Source organism: Pituophis catenifer, unplaced genomic scaffold (assembly GCF_029215685.1).
Source record: "Pituophis catenifer annectens isolate HBS135680 unplaced genomic scaffold, rPitCat1.0.hap2 SCAF_1, whole genome shotgun sequence".
Taxonomy (NCBI): domain Eukaryota; kingdom Metazoa; phylum Chordata; class Lepidosauria; order Squamata; family Colubridae; genus Pituophis; species Pituophis catenifer.
The window spans coordinates 232,527,125-232,548,033 of NW_027256881.1; the positions used below are offsets into that span (position 1 = coordinate 232,527,125).

At 41.3% G+C, this 20,909-nt stretch overlaps 1 protein-coding gene across 3 annotated transcripts in view; it reads right to left on the reverse strand.

Moving 5' to 3' along the window:
• The window catches only part of ABCB6 (ATP binding cassette subfamily B member 6 (LAN blood group)), a 39,711-nt gene extending 21,247 nt beyond the window's left edge, over window positions 1–18,464 (reverse strand). For 2 of the 3 annotated variants that reach the window (XM_070955501.1, XM_070955643.1), the window contains exons 1-7: window positions 18,399–18,464; window positions 15,811–16,342; window positions 11,902–12,039; window positions 7,610–7,799; window positions 1,068–1,160; window positions 300–492; window positions 6–127 (exon numbers count right to left, since the gene is read on the reverse strand). In XM_070955501.1, the coding sequence (XP_070811602.1) occupies window positions 6–127; window positions 300–492; window positions 1,068–1,160; window positions 7,610–7,799; window positions 11,902–12,039; window positions 15,811–16,326 (1,252 nt within the window). In that variant the 5' untranslated portion in view covers window positions 16,327–16,342; window positions 18,399–18,464. Of the gene's footprint in view, window positions 1–5; window positions 128–299; window positions 493–1,067; window positions 1,161–7,609; window positions 7,800–11,901; window positions 12,040–15,810; window positions 16,343–18,394 lie in introns of all 3 variants that reach the window. The other variant, XM_070955562.1, reaches the window with a different exon arrangement.
• Between the last annotated feature and the right edge of the window lie 2,445 nt (window positions 18,465–20,909).

Below are 20,909 nucleotides of genomic sequence, written 5' to 3' on the forward strand. Positions count from 1 at the left end.
CTCACTGAGGTAAAGGCTCATGCAGAGGAAGATGATGAGGCCGAACCAGCCGCTGAAGGTAATGGCGAAATACACAATAGCAATTATAATATCGGCCACCGTGGGTAAGATGCTGAATATGATGTAACTGTAGGATGAGAGGGTGGTAAACTAAGATCACACAGTGTACAACAAGGCCCTTCCAAAACTCCTCCATTCTCCCACCCCCACTGGGATGAAAAGGAGAAGAGCTGACTACAGGAATCCCCGCCAGCTGTTGAACACTGACGGATTCCCACCAGTCAGACATGTCCTCATACCTGAGTAAGTTGTTGATGCTGCTAGTGCCTCGGTCAACGCTGCGTAACACCTCGCCAGTCTTGCGCTCCAAGTGCCAGCGAAGAGACAGGTTATGCAGGTGCCGGAGGAGCTCTACCTGGACTTCGCGACTGGTGAACTGTTGCACGCGGATCCACAGAAAGGTGCGCATGTTGCTAATGAAGCCGGTTGTTCCTACGGCAAGCAAGTGTATTGTTCTTTCAGCGCATGCGCTTTTGATTCAGCTGAAAACCTGACTACACTCCCAATACTTTGAACAGGAAGAATTCTTCCCTAATCTGGGGCCTGTCAGAAATAGTAGATTTCAATTGCTCAGAATCCCCAACCCATTTGGCCAAGTCTTGCATCAGTCTTGTAATTCTCCAGCCATTGTGATCCATTTTTACTTTCCCCACAAATTCTTTTAGCTACACGGGAGCTGAGCACGCGAGCGTTTAAAGCTTTCAACCGTGCAAGTTTAAATAGGGTGGGGAGACACACATCTCATGACCGCAGTCTGTGGTTTATATTCCTATATTAGATAGGAAAGGGAAGTAGAAGAAATGCTTTTGTTCCAAAGCTGTTTGCCTCCGCTCCAACTACTTCCATTTCAAAAATTCAGTTATGCTGTAAAGCTGAGCTGGTATGTTTCTTGAACTGCATAAGGGTAATCAATGAAATGTCATACAGATGTTAAAGTGGAGGACAGGCATCCCATAGCAACTTTCAGCCAATCATATGCACCTTATAACTTTCACACAATAACTTACCTGCTCCTCCTCCCTGAAGGAACTTCAGGAATGCGTAGATGCAAATGGTCTGAAGCACTATGTGCCACGTCACTCTCTCTGTGAGGTCATCCACTAGAGGGTAGGAGGACAACAGTTAACCTGAAAGCCACAATCCTTTAACCCAACTTATTTGCCTGTCCACTGCCAATCCCCTCCATATAGCCTTTAGCCATTATTCATTGATCAATTGCCTGATTGCTCCTCATTGCTTTCTTTTGCATGCATAAAGTCACAGTTAGAAAAACTGCCTGGGAATGATGGGAGTAGCAGTTCAACACATTTGTAGAGTGCCAGGTTGCTAGTAGTTTGTGACTCAGGACTTCTGCCCTGCATTCAGCATGAGGTTAGGGTTAGGGTTAGAGTTAGAGGTTCCACACCAGCACTGCCATGGGAGGGAGGGGTGAGAGGTGGGGGAGGCAAGAACGGAGCAGAAAAAAGAAATTTTGTGTTACATACACAACTAATGCCAACATATTTTGCTCCGTTCCTTCTATCCTATCCTCCAGCAAGTTAGGCAGAATCCTAGTGGGGCCGGTCTCAGGCAATAAATCTCAAAACTGAGATGCTATGCCATCCGGCTCATGTCATAGCATGGCATGCTGGCCTGAGCAGTTCCAGAGTAGACTGGCCTCACTAGATCAAGAGGAAGCAGGGTTAAAATCAGAATTACCCAGCAGTGCCCTACTAATGAATCTCTTCTGATAGGACAAATCTCTCTTGCGGAAAGAAAGGGTAAGTACAATCCAGGTATCTTAGGAGGTGTTCTGTCAAGCTAGGATCTAAGAGAAGCCACCTAGATGCAGCTTGAAGTGGAGAAGACACATTCATCATCAGTCATGGATGGTTAATAGGCAGGAAACAGCTTGATGAGTATCAAGTGGCCTCCTACTGGGAGCTCTTCACCTTCATCCCAGCACCCTATCCCCAAATTGCTTTGAATTCAAAGCAGTCTATTTTTTTTTTCAATCCTCTTACCCATGTGTAAAGATCTTCAAAGAGGCCTTTCTTCCAGTGTTGGGACGGAAATAAATATCTTATGTTCTGACAAAAAGAAAACAGTGGGAGGGGCCTTCTCCGTGGTAGTGCCCGATTTTAAAGCTTTTCTTGAATGAAATATAGCCAGCAGCACCCCCTTTCCTCTTGGTGCCCCTATCAAAACACTCCCTGTTTTAAACCTTTGAATCTCCGTCTGACTGCTGAGGAACGTTTGAGTCATTTTAGGTGCTGCTGCCTTGGGATCCCCTGGGAGCAAGTAACGCTTTCCCTTCTTGGATTCATTTTCCACACCTGAACAGGCAACCCAGAACTAAAATGTCATACTATGGGTCAGATCCTGCTCTCCCCATGAGGATTTTCCTTCAGCAGTCACGGGGATGGGGTTTTCTGAATGTCTCCCTCAAGATCGTCCAGCCGGAGAGCCTCCAGTGGAATCTCCTCGCTGCCTTTGTTCCCCCTTTCAAGGAACCGCACAGCAACAAAGGCCCCACTCCCAACCCCCTGCTAGGCTGCTGGGAGATACAAAGGCCCCTTGTTTGTTTGCCGCCAGCGGCACTTTGCTGGGTAATCCTAACTGGCAGGGTGGGTGACCCCATCTGGCAGTGCCCCTCTTTTGCCTTTCAATCCTTCCACATGGTGGGAAGAAGGGATCAGGAAGAGACTTCTCCTCCCACCCACCACCCACTTCCATTTTATTTTATTTTGCACATGGTAGGTGATATTAAAACCATCTTGTTCCCAAACAAAGGTATAAAGTATACTATTTTACAAGGAGAAAATGGCAAATGCAAGGAGGGATAGTGGGGGAAATGGGGTCAAGTGACCTCGAAGGAATATGTGTCACTGATTTTTTTTTAAACTTTTTTTTTTAATTTTTATTGAAAATCATTAAAAAATACAGAAAAAAAAGTATAACAATATGGATAGAATTGCAGAGAGTAATATAATACATATAGAGTTTTAAAGTATCAATTTTCGCCTAGAGAAAGTACAAACTTCCATTAAGCCAACTCATCAAGAGAAAGAAAAGTTTATCCAGGAGAAAGAATTCTCAACTGTCATGCAATGCTCCTATAAATATTTACCCATGTTCACATTAAGGTTAATATTTTCATTCTTCTTAAGATTTCTTTTTTTGCAGCCAAGCATACCATCTGTCCCAGCTCCTATATAACCTCGATTCTTTCTATCTCGCAAAAGTCCAGTAAGCTTGTCTGCTTCTGCACAGGCCATGATCTTAGCAATTAACATAGCCTCCAATAGGATATTTTTGGATTTCCATTCTTGCGCGAACGCAAAAAAAAAAATATAAATAAAAATTAAACTTAAGATGGTCGTTCCCCCCCCCCTTTTTTTTTAGCATGAAGAACCAACGCTGGCAGTGAGTGTCCCAAAGCCACAAAGTGAGGCAACACATTTCAAGCCAGATTTCCTTGAGTAAATTTCAGATTCACATTTCAACTCTCTGTGTCTCTCCAACTTCTGTCCACCTCATGATATGGAACAAAAGTAAGTGCCAAATTTCAACCTTAGAAATAGAGACGTTCGATAGGGAGAAAAGTTTGACAGACCCACCATCCAGGCAGAGGCTTTAATTGTCCTGCATCCACATGTAACCCTCCTGTGTTTTCCCACCAAAATACTGAATGGGAAGCTGGTAGTGCTCTAACTTCCTCATGACATGTGTGTCTCTTGACACATATAAATCTAGGGTTATATTGCACATTACTTTAAAAATAATAGCATTATTTTTTTAATAATGTTATTTATTATTAAATAACAAAGCAGGGAAAACAATTAAATGAAGGGCCAACAGATTTACAGGAGAACTACAAGGAAATAAGGTTTAAATGTAGAATTAAGCATTTGTAAGTGCCCAGAATGTAATTAATGTACTGAACATTGATAACTCTAGAAATCCAAAAGTTGACATCACTCCAGAGCTTTAGGTATACAATGGAGCAATTCAGAAGGATCATTAATTAAGCCTGTCATTGGAACATAATTTAGTCATTGAGTCATTGAATGAGTCATGATTTAAATGAATTAGAAATGTATTTGTATTACTGGGATTACTATTTCTTTGGGGGATTTTGTTTTATACACCACCAGAAGTCCATATGGTATATGTTGAGTCTAGCGGTATAAAAATGAAGAAATGAAATAATAATACTATGTGTCCCACTGTAACCCCACCTAAATTATAGATGACTGAATTATAGATTAGTAATAGATTACTAATCATAGACTGATGTAGAACTAATCTACGAACAAAATATTTACCAAACTCATTCCTCTGGCTTGTAAATTGTTAAGAACCGAGATCCTTAATTCTATTCCTGAAAACTGACAGGTAGCCGAATTCCCTCCCCCCCCCCATCCATCCATAATAGTAGTACAAGTGAGTCAAAAGAAACAGGTAACTACTTGGGCATTAAGTGTATATGTGGAAGATGCTGGTAGCTGCTAGCCTTGAGAGTTGAAAGCACAAAAGTTTCTACCAGAAACTGTGGATCAGCACACATGGACTACCCGTAGTCCTTGGTCACTCTGTGCTTAGCCCATAATTATCCAGCTCATCTTCACCTGCCAGCTGAATAGGCTGCTCTTTTGCTGCAGTAGAGAGCTGGGAGTCACATCCCACTCACTTGAATGGGAAGGTCTTCAGGGAACTTTGAGAAGCACCGTTAATCCCCAACACCCTGCTAATGGATACTGATGTGGTATGCATCGCATCAGAATTGTGACATTCATTACGGATAAACACTGTCACTGGCGGTGTGTTTTATGAAATATTGCTCCTTCCACTACAGCTTCAGGTAAAGCACCATAAGCAACAGCAAGACTATTAAGAAAATGGGATGAGGCTGAAGTGACCTGCTCAAGAGCACCATTCCCTGTTCCACCCTTCCTATGTGCACATGTGTGTGAGCGATTGAACAAGTATACTGGCCATGGGCAGTCTAAAAGCTTCATGTCCATCATTTCCTATTGGCAAAGGCAGGAGACTGAGCAAAATGGATTGCTGGCTTGACTCAGCAGGGATAACCACATTCGTAAGCCCATTGCTGGACAAGTGTGAGCTTTAGAATACAGGTTGTCCTCGATTTACAACATTTAGCGACATTCGAAGCTACAGAGGCACTGGAAAAAGTGGCTTTTGATTGTTTTCCACTCTTACAACCGTGGCAGCATCCCGGTGAAAAAAATTCAGACGCTTGGCAACTGACTCATATTTATGATGATTGCAGTGCTCTGAAGTCATGTGATCACCTTTTGCGACCTTCTGACAAGCAAAATCAATGGGGAAGCCAGACTCACTTAACAACCGTGTTACTAACTGAGCAGTTGCAATGATTCACGTAACTACTGTTGTAAAAATGGGGCAAACTTCACTTAACAACTGTCTTGCTTAGCAACAGAAATTTTAGGCTCAACTGAGGTCATAAGTCGAGGACTCCCTATACCAGGCAGCTGCATTCAGACAAAGCCATGGGCACAGGATCTGATTAAAATCTGCAGAGCAGAGCCTCTTGCAGGTGGGTCCGAGGAGGAGTGTTCCTGCCTTGAAGCTACTTAGCATGTAGGACAGAGCCATCCTGCTCCCAGATTCCTTCTCATCCAGCCATTTTGTATGCCGTTTACAGTTCCATGCCTCCCGCCTACAGGGATTCTTTTGTAAAGTCTAAAAGTCAGGGCTGAAAGGCAGGTCTAGAGTCCATCCCCTCTATTCAAATACCTCTCAATAGCTGCCCTGAATTGGCACTCACAGTGCCCACCAGGGCATGGGAACCTGGCAAACACCAACAGTTTCTACCAACAAAGAGCTAGCATTCCTCTCAGAAATTCAACAGAGAGTTAGTCTAGAAACATGCAAGATGGGAGGTCATAGTGGGGGCTCAGGATTGAAGATCTGGTGAGAGAATAAGAAGAGGTGTTCGGGAGAATTTAAAAAGCTACTGAATTCACATTTTCCCAGTCAAAAACATCACCTTGATCCCCAGCCCTATAAAATCATAATCCCGTCACTACCCAAATTATGTGCTGTAATTTTGCAGATAAAGATGCAATTTTCCACCTAGAGATCAAAATGTACACGAGATGGAGACATTGGAGGTAGAAGAAGGGAAGGGAAGTGGGCAGAGAAAGTGGGGAATAACACAAGAGTGGTTGGAGAAGTGCAAGGTGAAGCCGCAGTTTTTTTATCAGGAAACGGCTTCCCTAAAGGGGTGAGTCCTGATGAAGAACAAAGATAGAAGACAGAAAATGTTGATGAAAAAGAGCGGTTTTCTAGGTGATGTGAAAATGAAATGGCAGAACTATCAAGAGTACCTTTGCTGGTAGAAATGGTGTGCGCACACTGTATTTGTTTTAGAATATGTGTGGTATTAAGGAATGAGTTCTGCAAAATGCCTCTCTCATCTGCTATTTTTCAACATGAAAGGTACGTTTATCCCATAAAGGAGCACTCGGATCTGATTTCTCTCTCTCAAAACTGCAACTCCAAGTGCTTTGTTATCCCAATCCATTGCATCACTTTTTGCAGATATACGGAAGTGCCTCTAAGGAACAAGAGGAACATGTCCTGACACATATAAAGCTCTTTCCCACCACCTATATATGTGTCAAGCCTTTTGCTGGCAGTCACTCTGGGGAGTGAAGTTGGTTAAGAGCCTCATCAAACATTACTTTGCAATCCGTGCTTAAGACAAGTGCTTGTTAAGGACTCACAACTTGGAGAGCTTCCAGATGGCTAGGGCTCACCAGAAACAAATATTTGTAATTACCAGAAATTTAACAGCTAATACCAAGTAACTGAGCTGGGTTCGTTGTACTTGACTCTTTCGATGAAAATATTCTGCATTCTGTAAGCAGTTGTGTAAGGGCACCCTCTGCTGGCTAATTTGGCGCACTAAGTAAAATAGAGGGCATTTCTTACACTGTCATCCTCCCTGCTGTACAGTACTTGCAAAACTCTCCCAGACACAGAGAAATCAACCCACTAGCTCGGAGAACAAACCTTCAACCCCTATGGCACCAATGCAAGGGTGAGCAACCTGAAACCTGTTCCTCTTTGATTCTCCCCTGATTATATCACTGAGTTTGAGTTTCTTATTATTTTGACATGGGAAACAGAACCAGACCAGAAAGGTAAATTGAAAATAGGCGTAGCATAAATATAAAACGCAATGAAGAAAACTCTACGTACTCTCTCCAGAAAAATAAATAAATCCCAATTTGCCCATATGCATCACACAGTTCTTGTTTTGTACCATCAATCAACTCACTATAACTTGTTTTGTACCATCAATCAACTCACTCTTAAACCAGGGGTTTCTCAATCTCAGCAATCTTAAAGTGTGTGGACTTCAGCTCCCAGAATTCCCTAGTCAATGCTTAAAGTTGCTAAGATTGAGAAACACTGCCTTAAACCTTCCCACACATCATTAAGTGCAATTCCTGCTTGACCAGCCCTGCCCTGGAGGCAGCACTATGCCTGCCTGCAAGTCACCCACTCTTCTTACCGATATGCTTGTAGTAGATGGGCACAAAGACATTGATGGCACGCTCCATCCCCATAAGCATCAGGCAGAATATCACCATGCCCTGAAGTGGGTAGTTCTTCTTTGGCCACATGTATTGTATAAGGATGAGTATTTTCTGGCCCATATCCTTCCATGTGGAGGTGTTCTGCCTGGCATCTGGAAGCAGGGGCTAAAATAAGAGAAGAGAAATAAGTAAACGGGAAGGGAGGCGATTTGGGGCAGGTTTGCTGGAAATATTTGAGAAGGTTGGCACTTGTTCAATAACGCAGAGACAAGAACTGACAAGTAAAAAAGAAAGGGACTTGAAGGATAAGCATCCCAGACTCACTTTAGATAGTAAGTTGGGCGGCATATAAATAAATAAGGAAAACAGACTTTTCTCATTAAAAGGCATAGAAAATAGCCTTTCCCATCCTGGTACACTCTCCAGAATGCCGAGGTTGCACTCTTAAAATCCAAGGCCACCATCTTGGTCATTTGGAACAGAATTCTGAGAAATGTGTTCTCAACTTACATAAGACTAGAGAAAGAAGAAATTAGGAATGATCAAACAATCCAATGACTTTTCAGGTATCTCATTTCAGGGGAAGAAAGCAACCTAGGAAAATATAATTAGAAAGAGTCCAGAGGGCAAAGGTTTTATCCAGAGCCATATTCATGAACACTGCTAACTAATAAATTAACACACATATAAGTAGGAAATGAGTTACAATGGGCCATGGCTTCAGAGGCTCCTCTTTTTGTTCCTTCTTCCTAGGCAACCAAGCAGACCACAAGCCACAATTCATTGTCTGGCCCAGAATTGTGGTTGCAAATAATCCCTACTTAGTTTGAATAGTTCAACTTTAAAATAAAGTAACTTATTTGAAACTAACTTTAACTTAATCTTTAATAATTTGCTACTGAAAAAGACACAAGTGATGAGTCTAAAAGTGATGAGTGTCTAAAAACAGAGTCTATTCCCAGTTGGGGGAGGGGCATGTGAGCTTAAAGTTCATGAAATCTTTTTCCCTTTGTGTATCATAGTGTAGTGGAAAAGTAGACAACGGTTTGCAGGCCAGGAGATGCAAAGCAGTTTTTATGAGTTAAGGACTGCAGTGGGGAGGTATATAATGCAAACAGAATTAGCTTTTTCCTTGTTTCTGGCGATGATTTTTCTTGTTAATAGCATTATTTTAAAACTATGTTAACGCCTACTATTACTCACATTACAGCTTTTCCACGTGCTTCCTTCTGGCTACAGACTGACTGTTCCTCCTTTATGTCATATCCAAACATAGCTTTTAACTGTGTCTATTTCCAGATCTGACAGTATGGGGTGGAATCCTTCCTAATCCTGGGAAAGGTTGTAGCCCAGTGGAAATTGTCACTTTTATGCAGATGGTCCCAAGTATCTCCAGATAGAGTTAGAACAGACTCTGATCTGAAATCCTGGTGAATTGTTGCCAATTAGTCTACAGTATGCGAACTAGATTGACCAATGGTCTACTTTGGTGTAGCAGCTTTCTGTGTTTCTATTACACTGGGACTCTAATAATTTCTCTTTCTCAAGTCATTCTTCAAATGAAACATGGGAATATCTGATCCCTAGTATGCCAGTTGTATATTCACATGTACACATATCCACATATTTGATAGAAAATACCCATACATCATCTGCTATATTTCTAAATATATAAATATTTAAAGAATAGATTTCTTATGCAACTAAAGCCTCAAAGTATTTCAAAAGTTGCTATAATCATAATGATATACCATATTTATCTTCAATGTTGTGTTGCAACAAATACAGTACAACCTATCCCACTGAGGTTTTTAAAGTGTACTTTTATACATTAGGAATCATAGAGCTGAAAGCGGACTTGAAGGTCTTCTAGTCCATCCCACTGCCCAAGGCAGGAAACCTTATACTATACTAGACATATGGTTGTCCAATCTTTTCTTGAAAACCTCAAGCGATGTAGCACCACAAGTCTGGAGGCAAGCTGTTCCACTGATTAATCATTATCACTGTCAGGAAATTCCTCCTTATTTCCATATTGGATCTCCTTTTGACAAGCTTCTACCCATTGCTTCTTGTCCTGTCCTCAGATCCTATAGAGAATAAATCAACCCCCTCTTCCCTGTGGCAGCCCTTCAAGTATTGGAAGACAACTGTCAGGTCTCCCCCAAGACTTCTCTTCATTAAGCTAAATGCTCTTCATTAGCCTTCATTAGGCTAAATCATGTAATTTAGCTTCCAGACCCCTTATCATCTTTGTTGTCTCCTCTGCATTCTTTCTAGGGCCTCAGCATCTTTTTTGCATCATGGTGACCAGAACTGGATGCAGTATTCCAAGGGTGACCTCACTAGCGCAGTATAGAGCAGTACTATCACTTCTTGTGACCTTGATACTGTCCCTCTGCTGATGTAGCTTAGGACTGGGTTGGCTTTTCTGGCAGCTGCAGCACACTGTTGTTTCATACTTAAGTGGTAGTCCATCAGGACTAATTAGGATATTTTTATATAAAGCTATATAAATATTTGACCTGTGATCAATTAGATGCCCTGGAAAGCTAAAACAAGACATAATGATTACTCTTGCTCTAGATAACTATGAAGTAGCAATATAGAAATACTACTTGCATGTTTCATAGAAACAATAACAGGGAACAGCAGTTGGTGGTTGAGCTGCTGCTGGATTTCAAGTCTCACAATCTCTAAGTACTCACTGGTCTATATTATAATAAGGTCTAGGTCTAAAATTCCTTATATTATAATAATAATAATAATAATAATAATAATAATAATAATAACAACAACAACAACAACAACAACAAATAACAGCATTATATAAACTCTTCTTTTCAGAGAGAGTCTTAACATACCTTTCAATTTGTTCTACAAATATTATGACAAGATGAAACTAGACATGTATTTATTTTTAAAGCATGTTTTATCATGTTAATATCAGGTTATAATATTAAAATATGCTTATTAACACTTGTCAATCTGTAACACATAGAGGGACCTTACTTTTAAAATAGTGTGCATATGTGGAAGAGAGGAATGATCCATCTCCTTCCCAACCATAACTTAGCACTTTTAAACCATTTTTTCCTAGTCTAGCACACATAACTAGATGTGAACTGAGTGGGAGTAAATAGTTTCAAAATATCTGAACACATCAAGGGATAGAGACCAAACCCTTATCTGGCTTCTTTCAAGGGGCCATTTATTGATAAGAAACTTAGATATCACACTACTTCAAATTCTGTAGATAAATAGCCATTTATTAGATAGACATATGTATTACAAACTTAGCACTCATATTTCCTACGAAGAATCTTGAGCATCTGCAAGCATTATTCTCAGCCTTTTCTCATTAAGTCTGGTTAGTTTCTGAATAGCATGTACAAAGAGCTGCTGGTAGATTAACTATCAGTCTGACTCAAAACCACTGGATTAGCCTCATAGTATGTTCATGTCCTAATAACTTTACACTTTTCCTTTATTTTTCTTTCTCTGATACAGTACAGTGGTAGAGGCTCCCATAGAGCTGAATGATTCTGAGAAATTCAGCAGGGGTTGCTGCTCCATTACTGGGTACCTGGTTTGGTATGTTTGCAGTAAGGGATGAATTGATTTTTACTGTAACAAAACCCAATTTAAAGTCCCTGAGATTTCTACAGTGGTATAAGGCTAAAGAATCCACACCTTTTCATCAAGCTTTCCTTTGCTTTTCAGAGTTTCAGTCAGAAGTCCTCATTGCTTGAGTCAGTTTTAGCTGAAGGGGCCAGGGACTGAATTTGGGATCTTTGGCATATCAAGCAGCTGCTTAGTTACTAGACTGTCAGCATTTGGGTTCAAGTAAAAGCTGTTACTCTATAACATAATGATGTTTCTAATCCCAATCCTATCTCCAATTGAGATCAGCAACCTGGCAACCAGGAAAAGGAATCCTCCAGATGCATTGAACTAAACTCTCATAAAACCCATCAAAGTCGTGAAGAGAATGATGGGAACTGGCAAGATTTTCTACGACAAGTTCATTGCCATCTTCGGAATGGTACCTCCCTCTCACAACCTATTGCTGGGAGATGGCTGGGGTGGAGGAGGGAATAAAAGAGGAACATTAACTGTAAAGGTGTTTAGCACATTATTCGCAGCTACTTTAAGGAGTTGGTGAAAGGAGCTACATTTGGGCCCCACGAGCTCTGAAGCATTTCTCTTCAAAAAAAAAAACAAAAAAACAGCAAGATTTACCTTGGATAAAGGAAAAGAAACTCACCTCGCTGATTTCCACATCACGCTCATCTTCATTGATTAAAAGCATGTAGGGTTTTCGGGGCAGCCCTGGGGCCTTGATCCCCAAAACGAAGAGGGTGAAGGTGCTGATGTAACGCAGGAACCACAGGCTGAATTGGACCTGGGAGGAGTGGATTCAGGTCAGTGGCACTCTTCGGCAAGAGCTCCCCTTCTTCCTGCCCCACCCCTCCAATGGCTACAAACCAGCAAGCAGCTCTTCTTCTCCTCCAACGCCCAATTCCACAGTCAAACGGAGGAGAAGCTGGCATTTCACTGGCCAAACATAAAAGTCTAAAGCGCGCGGCTAAAGATTGGTCCACCAAGAAATGATGGTCAAAGCACTGAAAACACTAGTTTATGAATACTGTAGCCAAGAATAGAGAGAACTGCATCAATTACAAAAAGGCCCCACATTTTTTTATTTTGTATTTTTTTTGTAGCAAATCCCAGAGACAGCCCCTCCCAGTAGCTTTAGGGAGCGCTTAGTGGTAATCCTGACACCCCAACCCCCCAAAGGCACTTGATTCCACTACCTGGGGGAAGGCACTTCCTGTGGCTCCTTCACGCCTCTTCCTGTCCTGTGAGGCCTGCAAGTGCAGCACAGAAGCCCTAGGAAAGCTCGGTCATGTGAAAGGGATCAGGGCCAGGAGAGGCTAGCATTTAAATGTGGGCTATTAAACAGATGGGAGATGAGTTTTCGGGAACCATCTCACTGGCAGTTTGCTCTCCAGGGACAAGCGGAACAAGCCAAACATTATTACTGTTACTTCTCCTTGGATCCACTTGTGCTAGCTAGGGCATTCTTAACCTACAGTGACACACACATCCTTTGTTCCAGAAAGCTGTCCTTTAGATAGGATAGGATAGTATATACCTTGTTTCCCCGAAAATAAGATCCTGTCTTATATTTTTTTTCAACCCTGAAATAAGCGCTTGGCCTTATTGCCATGCGCTCAAAAGCCCGATTGGGCTTATTATCAGGGGATGTCTTTATTTTGGGGGAAACAGCGTAGGGTAGTATAATAAGGTATAGTAAAGTATAGTATAGTATAGTGTATAGTATAGTATAGTATAGTATAGTATAGTATAGTATAGTATAGTATAGTATAGTATAGTATAGTATAGTATGGTGTATAGTATAGTGTATAGTATAATATAGTGTATAGTATAGCATAGCATAGCATAGCATAGCATAGCATAGCACAGCATAGCATAGCATAGCATACCGTGTTTCCCCGAAAATAAGACCCTGTCTTATATTTTTTTGAACCCTGAAATAAGCGCTTGGCCTTATTGCCATGCGCTCAAAAGCCCAATTTGGCTTATTATCAGAGGATTCTTTATTTTATTTATTATTTATTATTATTTATTAATTCAATTTATATGCCGCCCTTCTCCAGAGACTCAGGGTGGCTTACAATGCATTAAAAAAAAAACCCATTATAAAAACATTTTGGGGAAAACAGTATAGTATAGTATAGTATAGTATAGTATAGTATAGTATAGTATAGTATAGTATAGTATAGTATAGCATAGCATAGCATAGCATAGCATAGCATAGCATAGCATAGCATAGGAACAGAATAGAACAGAACAGAACAGAACAGAACAGAATAGAATAGAATAGAATAGAATAAGGTGGAAGGGACCTTGGAGGTCTTCTAATCCAGTTCCCTGCTCATTTATTTAATTATATATTCCCTCGGTGTCGCTCTTGAATTTTCCTTTGGAAAGCAAAGTTATAAACAGAAATGATTGTTTTTGTCCTAATGAATCTCTTTCGGGTTTGCCCCCCCTGCCCCCCCCCCACTTTCAGGTTTGCTTTCTATTTTTTCCAAGAAAATATGGTTACTATACTTTAACCTCATACAATATGCAACGGGATAAGAAACCAATAGCTGCTACTCCTGCTCTTGCCACACCTTCTACAGGTAGTCCTCGACTTACGACAGCAATTGAGCCCAAAATTTATATCGCTAGGTAAGAAATTTGTTAATTGAGTTTTGCCCCATTTTAGGATGTTTCTTGCCACATTTTTTAAGTGAATCAATGCAGTTGTTAAGTTAGTAACATGGTTATTAAGTGAATCTGGCTTCCCCATTGACTTTGATTGTTTGGCAAAATGTGATCACATGACTCTGGGACACTGCATCCGTCATAAATATGAACCAGTTTTCAAGTGTCTGAATTTAAATCACGTGACCATGGGATCCTGCACCACTGCCACAGTCATAAGTGTGAAAAAGGGTCATAAGTCACTTTTTCAGTGCTGTTGTAACTCCAAATGGTCACTAAACAAACTGTTGTAAATCGAGGACTACTATAAATTTATGTGGGGACCCATCAGTGATAGTTACGCCCAAGTTCCGACTTTTAAGTGATTGTATGAACTGGCAGTGTGGAGTGGCAAAGCTGCCTACTCAGAGAAACAAACCTGAGGTTGACCTATAGTAGTACTGTAATTCAGATAAGTAGCTTAGTAACAAATGCAAATTAGAAGACCCTGTGACCTTCCAGATATTTTTGAATTCCAACTCCCCATTATCTCCGATAATGGAAATGCTATAAAGTGTAGAGAGCCACACTGTGAACCCAACATAAACCCAATATCATTTATTCTGATGTGTAGTAAAGAGCAGGGGGTCACAAACATGCAAAGGAAGCAATGGGCAACTCATTAATAAACCAATAAACCATCTGCACTACAGATGGAATTACATTCTGTCTTGTTTTTCAAGTTTTAGGGCCAGTCAAATTGATCTTCAGAGAGATGCCCTTTTCTCTCATGGTGTTCCTAGAGGGGAAGGGAGGAGGAAGCAAGCCTTCATCTCTTGTATATTCTTGCCAGGACAAAGAAATGAGAATTCAGCTTGTGGCTAGACCTGCTTGGTAAGTGAATATGCATAAAGACTCCTCCCCTATTATCAAAATTTAAAGAGAAAGTGGTTTGCCCTCCTTGCCCTCTTGTGAAACTGTTAAGCAATGATGACTAAGCAACAATGATTCAGCAAAAACATGCTGCCATGAGGAAAATGAGAGGAAAAAAGAAATAAGCAATAGCTTGCACCAAGGGCAATTTCTGACAGATTCATTCAATGCTAGTCCAGTTCATTCAGTGCTAGCTCATCTCCTTTATTTTCTATAAAATTTCAGCCTATAAATAATCTCTTTATAATTCTCAAACTTAAAAAAAGAGAATGCCTGTCTCTGATATAGGATGTCTTCCATTGCCTCCCAAGTCAAATGTCTTCACTAGATGAAAAAAACACCTTATTTCCTTCCCGTATTAATCGTAATACAATTAAAATGTACACCAAAGTTGACATTTATATTACTGACAATAGCTCCATATATATAAGGCAGCCTAAGGAGCATAGTATCACCATGTCTCAATCAACATGTTTTGTAACAAATCATTTCTAATTTGTCTGTCTTCATTTGAACTTCAAAGTTACAAAGCCTTCTCTATTATAAATATGGCACGATCTAGGAAGGATCAAAGGAAGCTAAAGTAAGCAACGCATTATTGACTAAAAAACTCCTCTATTCTACTTTCAAAATAGGTTACCGATATTTGTTCAGTATAATTGATTTTCATAACTCAGTGCTGCACATGAAATTTATTTTCTGCTTACTAACACGAACTATGATTCAGATGGGCTATTTCATACTCAGTCACAACTTGACTGAAACAGATAAGGCCGAGTTATAAATTAATAGTAGAAAACAAGTTTTCCAAGATGATGTTTCCAACAACACTCTTTGGCACTAGACCCTGCTATAAATCATGCTGTACAAGACACACAGAAATTAGCTTTACTTACTGCCAGAGAAACTGTACCATCTTCCTATAACATATCATCCCCATGACCTTATCACTGACCCATCCTACCTTTTGGTTAGTGTCTTTTAATTCCCACCACCAAAGTGGGCTGTTCCATGAGATGAAGGCCAAATTCTCAGAAGAAAAAGCCAGAGCCCAGTAGAGGAGGAGGATTGCTCCATGGCCTCTGGTCCGATCCTGCACCATCACCCTGGTGCGTTCCAGATGCAGCAGCCCAATCGAGGCGGCCCAGCTAATGGCTGACAAGCAAACATTCAGCACCATATATCCATAAAGTTCTTGGGTGCCCACCACTTGCCACAAGAAAGTGCAGAAGGGCATCAGGGCGAGGAATAGGGAGACCAGGATTTGGGTATAGTACAGGCGGGAGCGAGGGATATACTTTGGTTCCATAGTGCGGCTGAACTGAGCATAACAGGTATACTGTAGAGCACCCAATAGGAGACAGACACTGAGTAGCACTGCAGGGACTAGTGTGAAGTAGAAGCAGGGGGACAATCCCTCTTGGGTCCATGCTTGTGCCAGGGACTCATTTCCCTCACAATAGCTGTGTAACACCACCATCCTGCTGGGTGAGAAACTGTGGAGACATCAATAAAAGAAAAAGAAGAAGAAATTAGGAAACAAGTTTAGACACATTACATAGAACTTCAACCCCATTGACATGACAAGTTAGTCACATTACATATTCACAATGTAGATGAGAATATTTATTTCATATTCATTACACATAGTTTATATACCACCACCTCCCAAGAGTCCAGGTAGTTTACAATTATAGAACTAAAACCATAATAAAACTATAATTTAAAAAAAAATCCCTCAGCAACTGTCAACAAAAAAAGGCAGCAGACCAGTCACCCCAAAATCACATCTTGGGCATAGCAAGAGTTTCAACTCTGTATTTACATTTGTTTTAGATGTTATTTTTTATATCATCATCAAGTATAGGTATTCTATATGTATTGACCACACTCAAATTATCCTACTTCACATACTTTATGAGAAGACCTAGTTCTTTAGAAAAGGCTCTAATGCTGGAAAGGTGAAAAGAAAAGAAAAAGGGGGTGACCCTTGAGATGGATTCAGTGGATGAATTCAGTTCCAACAGCGATGAGTGCCTATTGAAAGACCTGAAGGGCCCAGTTAGGGACAGATCATCATCCATGCTGTTGCTAAGAGTTGACACAGACTTGATCACATATAATATTATGTGTATGATCCCCAACCTGAAATAGAGGCCAGGCTACTGTGATTACTCCTATTTTTGAGAGATGTAGTCTCAAGACATTTGGTGAGCACCTGCTGGACAGAACTTCTGGGAACTGCAGAAAGTGTATATCTCTTCTTGAAGAGGAAAAGAATATCCTTAATAAACCTATTTGAATGTTGCTTTATATATATGAACTATATATGGTGCTATCCAAGCTCAGGAACCTTGTTCCAGAATTTTTTGACTTTTCACTAACTTCATGAGGCTAGATATCCCATTGCCCAAATTTCTTGCCCAATTAGGATTCTCCTACCGTGTTTCCCCGTAAATAAGACCCTGTCTTATATTTTTTTGAACCTTGAAATAAACACTTGGCCTTATTGCCATGCGTTCAAAAGCCCAATTGGGCTTTTTATGAGGGGTTGTCTTATTTTGGGTGAAACAGGGTACTTTCCCTGAATATCCTCTTTTTAGGAGTCAGAAACAGATCTCTGCTTCTGCTCACAAGACTGACATTTGTATGCCTATTCGGAGTTTGCTTCTCCTCCTTTATTTCACTCTGTCCTTTCAGAGGACATTTAAATGGTACTTGAATGTTATGTTGTTATGACTACATTTTGCAGGGGGTGGGGGGAGGGTTTATAGGCAAGGCACAGACCAGTGCTTTGCAATTTTCCTCAAGGCCATCCCCACAACAAGTATCAGCTGTGAACTTTCACAGAGAAAATGGTGAATCGGGAGGAGACTCCCGGGAGTCCAAGGCTAACCCAGGCCACGTGGGTTATGGTGACAGATCCAGAACTCCAAAACATGCCTGATCCCCCGCACGCCGCCGAATTCCACTAGTGCTGCAAATAGCCCTTTGCCCAGTGTTTTCAATCCGGTCCGATGCTCTTCCACTGGATTTACTGGGAAAACAATAAAACCTGGGTCCTAGGTGGGAGCAAAGGAAAACAGCACGAGGCTCTGCATCCCACCCTAAGGCAGCGATGCTTTGCTGGGCTCGAGATCTCCCATCGTCCGCAGCCACCACGGCCAATTGCACTCCGACGTATCTGAAAGTAACTCTAAGCGACCTATATACCTTGTGCGGGTCTTGGAAAAAAAGCAGGTCCTGGGTGGGTTATGAAAAAAAAAAAAAATCAACCCAGGGAGTGCCGTGCTGAGAATTGGAGGCGAGGATTTTCGGTCACCTGTACAGGTGGAAACGTTGCCACCACCCTCTCACCCCACCCCTCTTCCCCGTGCGATCCCATAGATGGGGGTTGCGCGTCTCCGGGCGCAGGAAGGATTTGGCGAGAGCTCCGCAGAGAAGCCACTCTCGACCCTTCACCTCGCCTACGTCCCGCTTGCCGGCACAGGGACTCAGACGCTTCTGCTTTAACCCATCCGGCCCCAAAGATTTTCAAAACGCCCTACCTACCGGGTAACGTCCACTTGCTTGCACGAGTGCCGTCCGGCGCAGCGCGTCTCAGCAGCTCAGCAGAAGCCGCGGCAGGCTGTGCGGGGCTCCTCCGGGCCTAAAACCCCGCCCATGCATAGTACTGTACATGCTAGGAGACTTCCACTGGGTCCTAACTGCCGCTGTTTTTGTTCTCAAGCAAACTAATCTGAGCTTCCCGCGGACTGAAACATTTCTGTCGGAAAATGAGTGGTGGTGGTGGTGGGGATTGTCGTGAAAGTAGCTTCTCTCCCCAATTTTAATAATGGACCTATTTAATAATGGACCTAGGAGCCTGGTGGTGCAGTGGACTAAACTACTGTTAAAGTAATATTTAGCTGCCAGCTGCCTGCAATTACTGCGAGTTCAATTCTCACCAGGTTCAAGGTTGACTCCGCCTTCCATCCTTCTGAGATAGGTAAAATGAGGACCCGGTTTGTGGGGGCAATAAGCTGACTTTGTATAAAATAGAACATCACTTAGGGGGGGCCAAAAAGCCCTACTAAGCAGGTATATACAAAAGTATGAAGGCTATTGCTTAAAAGCATTGTAAGCCGCCCTGAGTCTCCGGAGAAGGGCGCAATATAAATTGAACTAATTAATATATATATCCCATTGCCCCATAATAAAAAAACAAGCGTGTCAAATGTTATGCAGCAAATGTTATGCAGCAGCTGATTTAATGAACAAAGTGGAGCACTTTCTACAGAAAATAGAGCATTCAAGCATGAGTTATACTGAACTCAAGACTTATTCGATAAACATATGCTACTGTGAATGTTTACTTTGTGTCATAAAGTAAACATTCATAGCAGACCCGTTTCAATTGTGGAAATGGTGTGACCTTGGGTTCAAGGAGGCTGTGAAGGTAAAATGGGTTTTACGCCCAGCGTGCCAGACTGAGATCATTGGTGAGGAATAAAAATATTAATGTGATTCATGCCCAACTCCTATCTACTGCTCATTACTTAACTGAGCCAAGGGCCCAGTTTCAGCTCCGAAATACTAATGAAATGAAGATGTGTAGTTTAACATAGAGAGTAGGGATGCAGATAGGGATGATCACAGGATGGCAGCGATTAACAGTGTGATTGAACTTTTGCAGGTTAGTTATGTGTGTTGTACATATTATACACATAAAAAGCAGACAAAGCTCGGATTACATCGTCACGGCTGCCATCGTGACTTTTTTTTTTTACCACAACCTGCAAACAACCCTGGCTGCACAAAGATCACCACAAATTGCAGCAAAGAGGCATGGTAAGTTCCTCCCATTACTTCCATCTGGTAATCAGCCAGATTTGTGAAACAGAGTTAACCATGCTTAGGGGAAATCACATTTTAAGAGGCAGAATCTACTGATATTATGGGTCTAATCTTCCCAAAGTAATTCCATACATTAGGACTTTCTAGAAATAAACATGATTTATCCTACTATAAACTAGGAGAGAGCTTGCCTAGGTTGACATTTTCAGTCAAGTGCATTGCTGAAAATGTCTGAAAAAGCAGCAAAAGGGGGTCCTTGGTGCGCTCTGAGCTTGCTTGTGCTGATGATATTACCTAGTTAGGGTAATGAAACATCTGCAAGAAAACAAGCAAGCTCAGCTAGCACCAAGGATCCCTTATTTCAATTCTGGGCTACAAATATTCTCCTTTATAAGCAGCAGAAAGTTTGTCACCTTCTGTAAGAAATCTTAAGATGCTATTTACTATGGAATCTCGCAATGGTTTCAATATTTTAACATTACAAGCTAGCTATGGATATATGCCAGTGAAACTTGTATCACAAATATTTCTTAAGTGATTTTCTTCCAAAGATGGCGAACTTTGGGCAAGTGCTGGCTCTTTTGAAAAGTCTGTTGGACCTGGAGTGTACAATATAACAAGGACTTCAGTCTCAGAGAGCTCAATATTTATATGGTTCCCCTCCCCTTTACAAATGAGATATTTGGTTCAGAAATAATGATGCTAACAGTAAGAATGAGCAATCCAAGTGCATTTTTGAATGCCTATTATATATGAAAATGGATTCAACTTCTATTTCAACCTAGTAACTAAAACAGTTAGTTTGATGAACTTCAAGATCCTTGGCTTAATTTGCAGGGTATGTCTTCTAAGTGCATTGCTGTATTGCATACAGTTCCCACTTCCAGTTTTGTGGCATTCATGGTGTCCATAGTTTGTATGATTTTCTCGTGCAAAAACAAAAACAAGGCATTCCGAAAGCAAAACAGGAAGGCAACATTTTGGATGCCCCTTTCCCAGTGATTCCACTGTGTCACTAGACATATCCCTGTGCCTTTCAGAAGCTGGTAGGAGGAAAGAAAGTCACAGTGCCCACCAGTTTAGAAAACATTTCCCCAAATTGCAAGGTATCTGTATTTGCATCCTGGAAGGGAATATCTGGTTCATATATTTCAAAAACGAAAAACCAAACACACAAAAAATGAAAGGTCTAAGTACCTCTACAGCCCCCACCCCCAAATAATTACA